This window comes from Hylobates moloch, unplaced genomic scaffold (genome assembly GCF_009828535.3).
Source record: "Hylobates moloch isolate HMO894 unplaced genomic scaffold, HMol_V3 SCAFFOLD_5, whole genome shotgun sequence".
Lineage (NCBI taxonomy): Eukaryota > Metazoa > Chordata > Mammalia > Primates > Hylobatidae > Hylobates > Hylobates moloch.
Window position 1 is genome coordinate 119,180,427 of NW_026652280.1, and position 15,714 is coordinate 119,196,140.

The 15,714-nt window shown below is 42.2% G+C and overlaps 1 protein-coding gene across 2 annotated transcripts in view; it reads left to right on the top strand.

The window, feature by feature from the left end:
- The first annotated feature begins 1,013 nt into the window (after positions 1-1,013).
- The window catches only part of SLC25A24 (solute carrier family 25 member 24), a 69,834-nt gene continuing 55,133 nt past the window's right edge, over positions 1,014-15,714 (top strand). The window contains exons 1-2 of one of the 2 annotated variants that reach the window (XM_032155199.2): positions 1,014-1,394; positions 15,203-15,329. In XM_032155199.2, coding sequence (XP_032011090.1) covers positions 1,212-1,394; positions 15,203-15,329 — 310 coding nt within the window. In that variant the 5' untranslated portion in view covers positions 1,014-1,211. Of the gene's footprint in view, positions 1,395-8,329; positions 8,665-15,202; positions 15,330-15,714 lie in introns of those variants that run through there. The other variant, XM_032155200.2, reaches the window with a different exon arrangement.

Below are 15,714 nucleotides of genomic sequence, written 5' to 3' on the forward strand. Positions count from 1 at the left end.
TGTGTAGTGATTCAGAAGATGTGAGACACCCTAATTTACAAGTGCAGAGGTATCTCCTTTAATGCAAACAGCAGTACAACAATAGTTCCACTTAAGCAGCTGTGAATGAACAGAATTATTACAATTAATGATATCTCATTTGATTGGCGCCTTAGAGAATTAAGACCTTTCACAGATAATATACAACCTTGTTGTGAAGGCAGATATTTATATTCTCATTTTTCTGATGAGAGACTACCCGGAGAGGCTATGTCACATCTGAAGGATTAAGTACTTTCTCTGTTAAGTCCAATGTTCCTTCTGTTATTCCATGCTAGGCAGTAATTTCTGTCTTGCCTGAGTAATAAGCTCCAAACCTCGGAACTGCACCCATCTTGAGAAGGAGGAGGGCGCTGAGGTTTTTTCTGATAAGTGCAGCTGGCAGACACTGTATACGCTTAATCACGGGCAAATCCTAGCTAAGCTGCCTACCAAACTAGTCCTTCTTTTCCCCGTTGCCCACGCGGATGGCTGTTGATCTTTTCTGCAACAAATCCAGGAGTTTCTCCTTTTTGTTTTATAATTGCTCCAATAGATGCTTTCGGATTAACTCTCTGCTTTTTAAAGCAGAATCACCATCCCAGGTGTGCAACCACGAAAAAGTTAGACATGCGTGAGAGACAATGCCCTCCATGGCCCAGTTTCCAGGCAGAGAGAAGCAGCTCTGGGCTGACCGCCAAGGCTCCGGCCCGAGGGGGTCTTTAAGTGGAGTAATCGGTCTTCAAGACCCCCGCTCCCAAGCCACCGACGCGCTGACGCTGCAGCCCTGGAGCTGCTGAGGGCCTCCTCCTCGCACTGCTGACCGCACTGCTGACAGCGGGACTGGCAACTGGGCGGTGGTCGACACCGGGTCCGCACAGCCCCTCCCGAGACCCAGCTCGCAGCTCCCTTACTTCCTGCTCTCCGGAGGCGGGCCCGGCCAGTGCAGCGGAGGCCAGCGCGGCGAGCTCCTCCCCAGCGGCGGCGGGACGGCCACACCCTGCGCGTCGCGCGGGCTAGGGTGGGGTCTCCGCTCCTGCGCCCTGCGCGCCGCAGCCGCACCCCCGACTGCGCCCCAAACGCTGTTGCGCCGCGCGCCCCGCCCAGCGCGGCTTCGCGCTGGTCCCGGTCGCGCCCCGCAGCCCTCGATCTCCCGTGACTTCCTCGGCCAGGCCGCCCGCGCCTCTGGGACCATGTTGCGCTGGTTGCGGGGCTTCGTGCTGCCCACCGCGGCCTGCCAGGACGCGGAGCCGCCGACGCGCTACGAGACCCTCTTCCAGGCACTGGACCGCAATGGGGACGGAGTGGTGGACATCGGCGAGCTGCAGGAGGGGCTCAGGAACCTGGGCATCCCCCTGGGCCAGGACGCCGAGGAGGTGGGTCGCCGCCGGGGCGCCGCTTGAGCGCAGGGAGGGCTGCGGGCGCTGGGGACACTGCGAGGACCGAGGAGGGCGGCGGCCCGAGGCGTTGCCAGGAGGAAGGAGGAACTGTGGCGCCCAGCGCTCCGGTGGCTTCAGAAACTCGGGCGTGGGGCCGCGACTGGCGACCCCGGTAACAGAAGTGGGTCATAATACGAAAGTCTACTGGTATTTGTCCAGATAAAATGAATGTTGTGGACACTCTGGCCCACGGGCACTGTTAAATTTTTAAGACACTTTTGTCCTGAATCCATCCCAGGTTCTTTGTTTTTTGTTTTAATACCTTGCAAACATGTAATCAGTTTTAGCTGTCAGACTTCAGTGGGTCCCAAGTTTTGTAAAAAGGCGCACACATTCATCTCTTTCGAAGCTGCTTTGTTACACCAGCTATGTGTGTTGTCTCCTGTTTCAAAACTGTTTGAAAACCAATCGCGTGTTTCCCCCACTTCCTGTTGAGAAGGAATGGCGGCATTTCGTTGTTTAAGACATTCCTAGGTTAATGCCCTAGGTACATAAATTGATCTGAAGGATTGACCTGCGGCTGAGCAATTTCATTTTCTCTGAGTCATCTTAACTGTGCCCCTGAACTTCTGCCCTTTTAGTAGAGTGGAGATATGTGGAACTTCTCCAACCCTGTTGAAGCATTCCCTGACACTGGCATTCTCTTATCCTAAGAGGGAAAGTGATTAGGTTACCATGAGGGCCAACAACTGTTATATAGTTATATTTAACTTCTCTTTTAATGTCTTTGGTAGTTATAGGCCTCTTCAGTTTACTGTTTCTTCTAGAGTCAGATTTAGTTGTTACAATTGTTTTTTGAAACTGCCAGTTCTGTCCAAGGTTCATAATACTCACTGATGATTTTATAACACTTCTGACTGAATCTGTAGGTAGGTTCTCTATTTCATTCCTGATATCTATCCTTTTCTCCTCTTCAATCTTGCCAAAGTTTTGTGTATTTTATTCATACTTTGAAGGAACCAACTTTTGGTACTTTGTGCTGATTGTCCCAGAAATGGCCCAGTTGGAGTTCCCCACCATGTCCAGTCATTGGCTGGAAGCAGCCTAGGAAAGGGACGGCCTTGCTGCAGTGCATCAGCAGATGCCAGGGTTAGAGGCTAGAGAGTGGAAGTCAACTGTGTTCCTCACAGTAGGCACCTTTGAAGGGAGATCTCGGTGGTACAACTCCATGGTCCCTACAATATACAAAAGCTCTTTGGAGTGCTCAATGATTTTTAAGATTGTAAAGGGATCCTGAGATCAAAAAGCTTGAGAATTGCTGCTGTACCATCATTTTTACGTAACTGCATCATATTCTGTTATATGTTTGTGTCATAGTATATGTTACTAATTCTTTTTAAACCACCGTTTAGCTTATTGATAGTTTAAAAACGATTGTAAGTGAAATTGCAATGGATGTCCTTTGTATTCATTTTCTCATTCTGGTCCAGTTACTTTCATAGGATAAATTTTGAGGAGTGGACATTGCTGAGTCTGAAGGTAACACACATTTTAAATTGGGATACCTATTGCCTTTTGGAAACCTTGGACCCATTTTCACTCTTTTGACTGACAGTGCTTGCTTCTCCACATCCTCGCTCACTCAGGGTATCAGTCTTTATAAAGTCTCCTATTCTGCAGGTGAAATTCCTTTTCATTTCCTGTCTTAGTCCATTTAGTGTTGCTATAATGGAATACGTGAGACTGGGTAGTTTATAAAGAAAAGACATTTATTTAGCTCACAGTTTTGCAGGCTGGGAAGTTTAAGAAGCGTGGTGCTGGCATCTGCTGGACTCCTGGTGAGGGCTTTCCTGCTGTGTCACAACATGGTGGAAAGTCAAAGTGGAAGTGGACATGTGTGAAGAAGCAAAATCCGAGGGATGTCCTGGCTTTATAAAAACCCAGCCTCGAGGGAACTGATCCATTACTGAGGGAACTAATTCAGTCTCATGAGAGAGAGAACTCACTCTCTACTGCAAGAATGGCACCAAGCCATTCATGAAGGATCTGCCTCTGTGACCCTGACACCTCCTGCTAGGTCCCTCCTCCCAACACAGCCACATCAGGGATCAGACTTCAACATGAGTTTTTGTGGGGACAAACAAAACGGAGCACTTGCTTTGCCTTTTTGTTCTATTCACATCCTCCACAGGATTGCATTATGCCTACCCATTTGGTGAGGGCAGTCTTCTTTCATTGGTTTACTGATTCAAATGCTACTGTCCTCCAGAGACATCCTCACAGACACACCCAGAAATCATGTTTTACCAGCTATCTGAGCATCCCTTAGTCCAGACGAGTTGATACATAAAATTAACCATCACATATGGGATAGAATTAGGATTACACAGTCAACCTTTATGGGGGAAAATTTCAGAGGCATGTCAGGGGTTTGTGTAATGTCAAGGAGTGAGGAGATTGGCTACTTGAGCATAGAAATGAGAACTGTGGGGTGACTCTTCGGTGGAAAGTTTCAAGGTAGTAGTTTGTATCTAAGCCAGATACTCAGCTTGAAGCAATATCTCTATACATTTTCATCTGATTTGATCTCATCTCCATGTTTCCAAGCATTTGTAATGAATTGAGCATTTAGAAGAGAACAAATTTCTGTTTAAGTTTCTTTAGATTTTAGGTGGAAAGAATGTAGAAATATGAGCTTTCTTTTCTATATGTTCCAAATCTCCTCCCTATGAAATTAGTGAAAAATTAAAGTTAAAAATTAGAGAAAATTCACATTAAGTTCTCCTAGGACTCAGTAGTATAAGGGTATAGACTGAGAGTAGAATGTAGTATGAGAACAAGGAGATACAGTATTTAACCATTGCTAATTTTCTTATACTTGTCTAGTAATCCTATTTCCTTTTAAAAATCTTCAGTTATTTTCTCTTTATGCACCTCCTTCTCCCTCTTGTCTTCCCCCTTCTACCCCCATCTTCTTTCTTCCTGTGGAGCCCTCATGAATGGGATTAGCGCTTGTATAAAAGTGACCCGGAAGAGCTTCCTTGCCCCTTCCACCGTGTGAGGACACAGTAAGAAAACAGTGGTCCATGGAACCAGAAAGTGGGTCCTCACTAGACACTAAATCTCCTAGCACCTTGATCTAGGACTTCCAGTGTCTGGAACTGCAAGAAATCAATGCTTATTGTTTAAGTAAGCCAATAGTATTTTTGTCATAGCAGCCCAGATGGACTAGGACAATTACCAAGAGCAAGAAGGGAAGCAGCAAGCTAAAGAGAGTTCCATCCTTATTGTAAATTAACCATGTAACCCTTGTCAAGTTTGAGCCTTACTGGAGCTTTACTTTCTTATTCTTAAAATGCAGATATCTTGCCTGCATCCTGGACAGAGCTTTTAACAAGGTCATATGTGGCAGAATATGAAAGTTCATGTTAAAAAACCCTTTGAAATGTGGTATCCCATTTACTAGCTGGTGAACTTCTTGAGGAACCTCTGTGCCCATGAGTATGAAGTGTATGCTGAATGATCACCCAATGTTAGAGGAGTGGGTGGACTGGTAACCTGATTTAAGGGCCATTCTGACTCTTACATTCTATGATTTTTTTTAATTCTCTGTCTTTAAATGTTTACATTTACAATCACAGAAGAAACAGAGTCACATAGAAGAATAGTAGCTTAGCAAATGTTTATTGCATTGAATGGAATCAGGATTTCACTCCATTAAGTAATTCCTCTGTTAACAAGGAGGGTTCATTTCATTAATATTGCTTTTTTTTTTTTTTCTGGAGACAGAATCTTGCTCTATCACCCAGGCTGGAGTGCAGTGGTGCGATCTTGGCTCACTGCAACCTTTGCTTCCTGGATTCAAGAGATTCTTGTGCCTCAGCCTCCCAAGCAGCTGAGATTACAGGCACATGCCACCACACCTGGTTAACTTTTGTATTTTCTAGTAGAGATGGGATTTTGCCATGTTGGCCAGGCTGGTCTTGAATTCCTGGCCTCTAGTGATCTGCCTGCCTTTGCCTCTGAAAGTGCTAAGATTACAGGCATGAGCCACCATGGCTGGCCCATTTCCTTAATATTTTAATTGTCAGACATGTTATGGTTTCTGGCACAATATTAAGAAGACATGATACAGAAATCATAGGGTGAGTTTTGGGGCATCACAACAGAAAGATTATGGTATAAGAAAAACAATGGAATTCCAACTACATTTCTATCAAATGTTCTAAAATATATAAAATCTGTATCTTTTGTGTTCTCTCCTGATTTGTATTCTAAATTTGATGTTATCCTTCTCTGCAGAAATAAAGTGTCTGAAAGAATGAAAAAAATCGAAGAATTCTTTAGTAAGGTATAAAATATCCTTTCCATCTTTGTAGCATTCTAAGCCTTTTGTCACCTTTCCAAACTCCCAACATGCCATATTCCCTGACTAGGCCACAACCATGTACATTGATCCCTTTATTTTCTTCTCTCTGCCTGAGATTTCTCTCCTTCCCCCTTCTCTGCCTGGTATATGATTGCCCATTGTTTAAGGCCCCAGCTCACCTTTATAATTTTCCTAGCCCACTTTCTTTATCAGTATTCCAGAAAAAACATTTAGAAAGAAGCTTCCACAAGACAACATTCTGTAATACACTGCTTAATTTCTTTTGACCATGCTGAGTTCAAGAATCTTATCTTTTTAAGGATCGAATGGAGTCCACCAAGGTATCTATATTTGACAGGAATTATGAAAACAAAAGGATTTGTTGAGAAAGTTTGAAGCCTAACTCTGACATGTGGATCATAGTGTTTACTACAGATTAACTGTTTTAGTGGATATAATGGTTATTATTATAGGCTGTGGAATCAGAACAGGGTTCAAATGTTTTCACCGCTTGCTAGACAGTGGCCTTGGCCATGTTATTTAATGCCTGGAGGCCTCAAATTTTAACTAGGAATGGTAAGAACTACCCAGTAACTTAGCATAAATAGTAAATTCATTCATTTAATGTTTTCAAACAGTGCCAGACATTGTTTAATGAACTGGGGATATAGTGGTGAACAACACTGACAGCGTTCTTCATTGTATTCTCAAAACCCTCCCTATAGTAAGTAGGTCTGTCTGTGTGTGTAGGTGTGTGGGGAATGAAAAATAATAAGCAAATAATGAACAGGAAATTTCAAAAACCAGAAGGAGCTATTCAACAAAAATACCTGCTTTTTATTAGATGAAACTCTCAACTCCTGTCAATTCTGTTAAATGCTGTCAGTCTGTTTTCCTTATCACCCTGGCCATGACTTCTGTCTTTTCTGCTTGGTCCTGTAGACTCTAACCCAAGGCTCATTCTCTGCCTGGCTATCTGCCTTCTGTGGCTCTTTGCCACTACCTACATTCTCTGTGTTGCACAGGGAAGGACCATTCCCTGTGGACCATACAATTCTCTTTTTGAAAGAATTCATTCTTGATTGGGCCACAGCACATCTTGTGAGACAGCATTAGACATCTGCCACTGCTCAACAGCTCTGGGGGAAAATGTTTATTCAGTAGTTTTTTTGACTAACCATGGTACAACCTCCTCCCAGAGGGAAACCTATGAGCATTTCAAGGACATGTGATGGTCCATTTATGTCCCCAGTAGCTGACATGATGGGTGGTGTAGAGCAAGAGCTTACAGATAATGGCTAAATTAAATTAAATTTTCTTTTTGAATTTTAATATTCAACTTTTTAGGGTACCTAATCTCCATATTTAGGAAAATAAATTACATAAAAAGCGGAGAGTTTTTATTATGAAACTGCACCTCCATATTCCCAGTGGTGCAGGATGAGGGAGCACAGGTGTTTGTCTGGGGAAGCCAGAGCCCTCCGTGGTTCCGCAGGGTGAGGATTAAGAGGAAGCCCTAGATAGTATTTATGAGTATCTCCTAACTTCTCTCTGGGACCCAAGATCACTGAACTTTTGCCTATTTTGAGATCATCTTTCCAATCCAGCCACTAACAGCTGAAGGATAGTCTTGCCCTGGAGCCATTGTAGTGGTTGGATGAAGATAAAAGATAAAAAACTGTGAGGGGAGGTGTCAAAGAAGAAAGGGCCCATGTGGGCAGATTTTCATTCAATTCCTAGTCTTTATTACAGCAATTCTCCAGTGCTGCAACCTTAGAAAAGGATTCCTACAACACAATGTAGGTACCCATCAGCAGCAGATTGGATAAAGAAAATGTGGTACATACACACCATGGAATACTTTGCAGCCATAAAAAAAGAGCAAAATCATGTCCTTTGCAGCAACATGAATGCAGCTGGAAGCCAATAACTTAAAACGAATTATTGTAGAAACAGAAAAACAAATACTGTGTTCTCACTTATAGGGGGAGCTAAACCTTGGGTAAATGGGGCATAAAGATGGGAACAATAGACACTAGGGACTCCAAAAGGAGGGAGGGAGGGAGGAGGGCAAGGGCTGGAAAACTTCCTACTGGGTACTTTGTTCACACCCTGGGTGATGGCACCATTAGGAGCGCAAACCCCAGTATCACACAATATACCCTTGTAACAAGGTGATGGTGTAACCCCTGAATCTACAATAACATTATTTTATTTTAAAAAATCATTATAAAGATTTTTGAAAAGAAGGATTCCTAGACAGGTGCAGCCAAACAATTTTTTTTTAAATGTTGGCAGGCCGCCACCTCCAGCCACTTATGCTACAATAGCCCATGTCCCCACATTCCCGACCTACTTCTCGCCAAAAGAGAAGCTATACTTTTAGATGGCCCTGTGCTGGGTTCTCCCTGGAAGTTTCTGGGGAAAGGGGCGTGAGTTGCCCCGGCTGGACTCTTCCTGGAGTGGGAGCCGGGGCTTCTGACCAGACGTGAGTGCGGCAGGAACTCCGCGGTCTCCCAGCGCAGCCCCGAGTTTGGACCCACGCAGGTCCCGGGTCCTGCGCGCTCGCACCTTTGCGCTGGAGTCCTTAGGATGAGCCCTCTCCTTCCAGAGCTTTAACCGATGAAGGTGCTTTGTGTTTGGCGCCCCTGAGGAGGATGCTGTCTTAGGCCTCTTCCCACTGGACGTGTGGTGGGCAGAGATCCCGCTGGTCCATCGCACTTCCACCCCCTTGGGGCTCACTCAGGCCGCGGAGCTGTGAGGGAGACATCCTCGATGGACTCCCTCTACGGAGATCTCTTTTGGTACCTGGACAAAAGGATGGGGACCTTGGACATTTTTGAGCTTCAGGAAGGCCTGGAGGATATAGGGGCCATTCAATCCCTAGAGGAAGCGAAGGTGGGTCTCACTGGGGCTGTGATCAGAGAGACGTTGGGGCTGGGAGCCCTGGAGAGGCATTGGGCAGAGAGGGCAAAATTTACACGTTGTCAGGCTTGACCTGGGCCCACTGCAGTGTTCAGGTGGTTGACCAGCGTTACTGTTTATTAAGAATAACACAACACAGCTAACACATTCTCAAGTATTTTTCTCCGTTTTCTCCCTGGCTGTAGTAAAATCTCCAACTTCAGATTGCTCTCAAGATGTTGGCTACATACCGCCTTGTCTTAGGAGTCACCTTGTTCAATGTGCTCACCTGTCATTAGTCACCCAGTGGGGCGTCTAGGCCAAAGACGTGCCCTCCCCAGTTCAGAGAACTGGGATAATCACTCTACGTGTATCTGGGAGTGGGGTGGTGATTGGAAATTTTCTGATGTTATGTTTTGGTTTCTGTTCCTGGAAGGGGGCAGTGTAAGTGGCTTTTACTCTTGGGTTTCACTAGTGCTGAGGTTTCCTCATAATATGCCTTAATTAATAGACCCTAGTTATCAGTACCGAGCTTAGGCTAACCCTTCTCTTCCCCAGCAGGCTAACCTACAGGCTCCTTCTCAGCATGTTATGCTTTGTACATACTCCTATTGCAGTATTTCCAAGTCATTTTTCATTTGGAATTTATTATTGTATATAATAATTACTTTATAAGTATATTTGCTCTTTGGATGTTTGACGCAGTAGACTGGGAGATCCATGAGCATGCGGACTATTGAATTTATTTTGGATAATTGGTACTTTGTGCCCAAAAAACTGTCAGTTGAGTTCTGTCATGTTAAAATTTAGTAAAACTCTTTCTATTAGCCATGTGAACTTTGGGAATATTGAAGCATCCATTCAGTCATGGGTCAGTTCTAGTTTGAGCACATTCTGTATTCCAAGCCCTGTACCCTGGTATCCTCATCTGTTATATCAGAGGCCTGGACTGTGTACTTTCTGTGGACCAATTCAGTCCAAAATATTATTTCTGCAAAGCTTATCTGGATTTTTAATTCCTAGGAAAAAACACTGTTTCTCCTTTTAAAGTTAAGTGTTCTTGTTCAGGTGCAGTGGCTCATGCCTGTAATTCCAGCACTTTGGGAGGCCAAGGCAGGTGGATCACTTGGGGCCAGGAGTTCGAGACCAGCCTGGCCAATATGGTAAAACCCCATCTCTACTAAAAATACAAAAATTAACTGGGTGTGGTGGTGGGTGTGTGTAGTCCCAGGAGGCTGAGGCAGGAGAATCACTTGAGCCTGGGAGGCAGAGGTTGCAGCAAGCTGAGATTGCGTCACTGCACTCCAACCTGGGCGACAGAGTGAGACTCCATCTCAAAAAGAAAAAAAAAAGTGTTCTTCATATTTGCTTAAAGACACTCTTATATTTAGGTTTGCAAGTGTAACTTGTATTTGTTTATTTGATACAAACTAGCCTTTCATAAGAAATTCTGGGTTACGCTATCCAGTCGAATCTTTTGAAACACATTTCTTCCTTATTGAAACAAAAGGTTTGTAGATCTGTCTTGCATTTTTGGCAAGGAGGCTTTGTGTACCTAGTGGTGACTGACAAGGGTTCACATGTCAAAACCCAAGGGAGAGGTGTCCCCAGAGAATTCTGCACCAACCACACAGAACATTCTGTTTCAGAGGAGCACCGTTGTGACTTTTCCTCAAGTGGCAGTCACATCGCTAGGAGGTTTTGATATGAGGTCTCTTCCCACACGTCTCCACCTCCCCAGTAGGAAAATTTGTTTATATAGACAAAGCTCAACTGATTAAAAAAAAACAAAGAAATGGTACTTACATTGTCGTGTTAAGATACAAAAGCAATAACTTTTTATTGTGAAAATAGTCTGTTTTTGAACAATATATTGTTTTGTTTTTTCCTGTGAAAGTTGAGAAACTGAATATACGAAGAGATAATGGTCAGACCATAAATAAAAATAGAACTTTGACTCAAAATTTACAGCAGTCTGCCCAGAAAACCAGCACTTTATCTAAAATAAACAGACCGGGAAACCAGCCTGTTATGTCAGACTTATAGGAAGTCAGGTTGCTATCTGTAGAGACAGTACACAAAGCTATGCAATAACTGCTGTAACAGCCCCAAATGGTCAGAATTTGATTAATAACCGACAGTCGCCCTAATTTTTTTCTTCACTTCCAACTTAGGACAAACCAGAGAAAGCTAAATATGTACCACCTACTAATCAAATAGGATGCCCCGTTTCTAATGAGCCCTCCTACAGCTTCCCGGGGGCCAGCAGCCCCCAATCAGGAAACGCCTGAAGCCTTCCCTTTTTCCCACTGTAAAGCTTTCCCACTCCTCTGCCTGCCTTTGAGTCTCTGTCAATACGCAAGTGAGGGTGTCTGACTCCCTTGCTATAGCAAGCTTGGGCCAAGTAGATTTTACTTTTCTCGTTTGATTGGTCTTTTATTTCTACAAGGAACATACAGGAAAATTTAAAGGGGAATCCATTCCTAGTCTTTCATATTATAGTAGTCCCCTTTTATCTGCAGGGCATATTTTCCAAGACCCCCACTGAACACCTGAAACTGTGGGTAATATTGAACCCTATATATACTCTCTCTCTCTCTCTCTCTCTCTATATATATATATATATATATATTTCAGTATTTTTTTTTACTTTAATTAGCTTTAGCTCTTTTTTTTTGAGATGGAGTCTCACTCTGTCACCCAGGCTGAGTGCAGGGATGCAGTCTTGGCTCACTGCAACCTCTGTCTACTGGGTTCAAGCAGTTCTTGTGCCTCAACCTCCGGAGTAGCTGGGACTACAGACGTGTGCCACCACTCCTGGCTAATTGTTTTAAATTTTAGTAGAAATGGGATTTCACCAAGTTGGCCAGACTGATCTCGTACTTCTGTCCTCAAGTGATCCGCCCACCTTGGCCTCCCAAAGTGCTGGGATTACAGGTGTGAGCCACTGTGTGCCCGGCCATAGACTATATATTTTTGATCTGATAACTGGTTCGGCTACTAACTGACTAACAGGCAAGTAGCATCTATAGTGTGGATATGCTGGACAAAAGGACATTCACCTCCTGGGCAGGATGGCACAGAATGTTGAGAGATTTTATCATGCTACTCAGAATGGTATGCAATTTAAAACTTATGAGTTGTTTCTGGAGTTTTCCATTTAATAGTTCAGACCATGATTGACCGCAGGTAACTGAAACTGTGGAAAGTGAAACTGTGGATAAGGGAGGACTATTGTATTGTTAAGTCAGACTCATTAGGCAATCATAACTCTTGATTTACCATAAGAAATGCTGCAGAAATATGGGTTAGAAAAAAAACTGTTCAAAAATAGGGTCAGGGGTGTCCTTTAACTTGTTACTTCCAAAATATTAGTGAAAACTGTGGCCCCAAAGAGTGAAAGAACCAATGACTAAGAGAAAATCTTGTTTTCAGGATGACAGATTAAAAAAGAAGCAACTTGCTGAAACACTGAAAATCTCTCCACTTATGAGATAACACAAAACTGGCTAAAACTGGTTGGAATGAATATGGCCAACTCAAGTCTGCACAGAACTAACTTGGTGATGTTACAGCCCAAATTTCCACCACATATTTTATACTAACTCCCCCTGGATTTTCACACATGATCCGTAAGGTAGCATGAAGAGGTAACTATGCATGCCTAAGTACTTGGGAGACCTCCCCATTTCCTTCCACCAATCACCCATGAATCCCAGAATCTGCCCCCAAACCTTTTCTAATAACTACCTTAAAGCCAGCACAGGGAGACAGATTTGAGCTGGACTCCTGTCTTCTTGCGGGTCATCTTGCAATAAAAAGCTTTTCTTTACTCAAAACCTGGTATTATAGTATTGACTTCTAGTTCATCAGGCAGCAAGCCCCTTTCGGTCAGTGACTATTCTTGTTCGCTGATATTTCCATTGGCCAAAATATAAACCTCTTAGATGAAACTTCATACATAAATGGTGCCACAGAATGCTGTGACATTTTTCTCTTGGATTACAGCAGGTTACTGCACTGAATACTGTAGGCAGTTATAACACACTAAGTATTTGTGTATCTAAACGTAGAAAAGGTACAGTAAAAATATGGTAATTTTTTTCAACTTTTAGTTGAGATTTGGGGGTATGTGCACATTTGTTACAAGGGTATATTTCGTGATGCTGAGGTTTGGGGTACAATTGAACCCTGTCACCCAGGTAGTGAGAATAGTACCCAATCGATAATTTTTCAACCCTTGTCCATTCCCTCCCTGTTCTTGTAGTCCCCAGTTTCTGCTTTTCTCATCTTTATATCCATGTGCACCCCATGTTTTGCTCCCATGTGTATGTGAGAACTTGTGGTGTTTGGTTTTCTATTTCTGCGTTAATTTGCTTAGGATAATGGCCTTCAGCCGCATCCATGTTGCTACAGAGGACATGATTTTATTCTTTTTTATGGCTGTGTAGTATTCCATGGTGAAAATATGGTACTATAATCTTACTAAACCACTGTCATATATATGGTCTATCCTTGACTGAAATGTATACAGTGCATGAATATATATATATAATATCCATTTTGTGTATTATTAGATTTGATTTGCTAATATTTTATACAGGAGTTTTGCATCTTTTTCACTAGTTGACATTGCTTGTAATTTTCCTTTTTTTGTGATGTCCCAGTTAGGTTTTAGAATCAAGTGTATACCTGCCTCATAAAATGGGTTGGAAAATGTTCTCACCCTTTCATTTCTCTGGAAAAGTGGTGTTTTTTTCTTAAAGTTTGGTAGACATTATTGTTAAAACCATGGGGGCCTCAATTTTTCTTCATGGAAATGTTTTCAAATTACACTTTAAATTTCTTTAAAATCTGAGTATAGGGCTACTCAGAATTTCTGCTGTCTTATGTCAGTTTTTAATAAGTTGTTTTTGTAGGCGCTTGTTATCTCACTTTCATATTTTTGATATAAAGCTGTTCATAATATCATTAATGTCTGTAGTGTGTAGTAGTTTCCATCTTTACTTTCTGACATTGGTTATTTGCCAGTTTTAGGAGTTTATCAATTTTATTAGTCTTTTCAAAGAACCATCTTTTGGCTTTGTTAATCCTCCCAGTGGTGTGTTTTCTTTCTCATTACTTTTTGCTCTTTATTTCCTTCAACTTCTTTTTTGCTTAATTTTAAAATAATTTCTTGAGATTGAGATAAGCCTCAATGATAGGTCACCGATTTCCAGTCTTTCTTCTTTTCTAATTATGCATTTTAAACCATAAATGTTTCTCTAAGTGTAGCTTTAGTTGCAGCTCACAAGTTTCAGATCTGTCTCTCTAAGTCTGGAGGTTGGAGATCTGACCATGACCATGAAACCATCCAGTCACAATGTGGCATTATTTAAAAAATTTTTTTTTTTTGAGGTAGAGTTTCACTCTTGTTGCCTAGGCTGGTGTGTAATGGTGCGATCTCGGCTCACAGCAACCTCCACCTCCCAGGTTCAAGCGATTCTCTTGCCTCAGCCTCCCAAGTAGCTGGGATTACAGACATGCGCCACCTTGCTCAGCTAGTTTTGTATTTTTAGTAGAGATGGGGGTTCTCCATGTTGGTCAGGCTGGTCTTGAACTCCCGACCTCAGGTGATCCACCTGCCTCAGCCTCCCAAAGTGCTGGGATTATAGGCATGAGCCACTGTGCCCAGCCCAACTTGGCATTATTTACCCAGAAGAGCATGACCATCAGAACAGTAGAATTTGTAAGCTTTGAGTGGGTGACTGTGAGTGTCATAATAGGTAGATATGTTATATTTTGGGTGGTGGTAGGAGAGGGCTTACAGTTGGCTATGACAGCTTTTTATACGGATCATCCTTAGTAAAAGATCATTTAATTTTTGAAATCAAAGGGGAAAACACTATTTTAGGCTTTCTTCTTTCTTTCGTTTTTAGAGACAGGGTCTTGCTCTGTCACCAGGTTAGAATGCAGTGGTGCAATATTGCTCACTGTAACCTCAAATTCCTGGGCTCAAGTGATCCTCCTACCTCAGCCTCCAAGTAGCTAGTATTTACAGGCATGTGCCAACACATCTGGCTAATTTTAAAAATTTTTTATGGAGATGAGGTCTCACTATGTTGTCCAGTCTGGTCTTGAATCCTAACCTCAAGCGATCCTCCCCCATCAGCCTCCCAAAGTGCTGCAATATTTTAAATCCTGTGGTAGGTCAAGTGTTTGTCTTCTATCTTGGGGTTTATAAAGTGCATGTCAAGAAATTTAGGGCATGGTTAGATGAGCTTTAAAAATGTCATGTTTTATAAAAATCGATGCATCATTTTTCTGATTGAAAATTTAATACAAGACCCGGAATCTTTTTGCAGCAGTAGAACTACTTTTATTATAGATCTTTGCGATAATGAATGATGATACATCTGGTCAAAAATAGGTACTATTTAGGAAAATAGGTACTTTTAGGAAAACAGCTAATCTACTTGAAATATGTGTAGAAATAATTTAGTGCATCAGCCCATATTGGCAATAACTTCTCTCTAATGTTTTTTTTTTATAGAAAATTTTTACTACTGGAGATGTCAACAAAGATGGGAAGCTGGATTTTGAAGAATTTATGAAGTACCTTAAAGACCATGAGAAGAAAATGAAATTGGCATTTAAGAGTTTAGACAAAAATAATGATGGTGTGTCTTTCTTTTGTATTTATCACCAGCTATGAAGAAGCATTCATCATGCTTTCAAGAGTCTAAAAGGATGCTTATTTAATCTCTCTGGTTTTAGATGATAATTATTTGTGTTAATACTTTTTTTTAGTAATGTGATTTTTATGTAGATTTTATATTATTTAGTGAAGAAAACTTATAGATAGCTTTTCTTTTTCATTACTTTGAAATGTAATGAATTGCATTGCTGAATTAAAAACTGCAGGCAGGGCCTATTGTAAATGTTGACTGTGGAACATTATGCTGATTTGAGTTAAACCTGTAGGTTAAAAATAATAATTATATTTTCTTGTCCTCTGGGTAAAGTGAGATTTCTTTTTATTTGTATACAAGAATGACAGTTGTG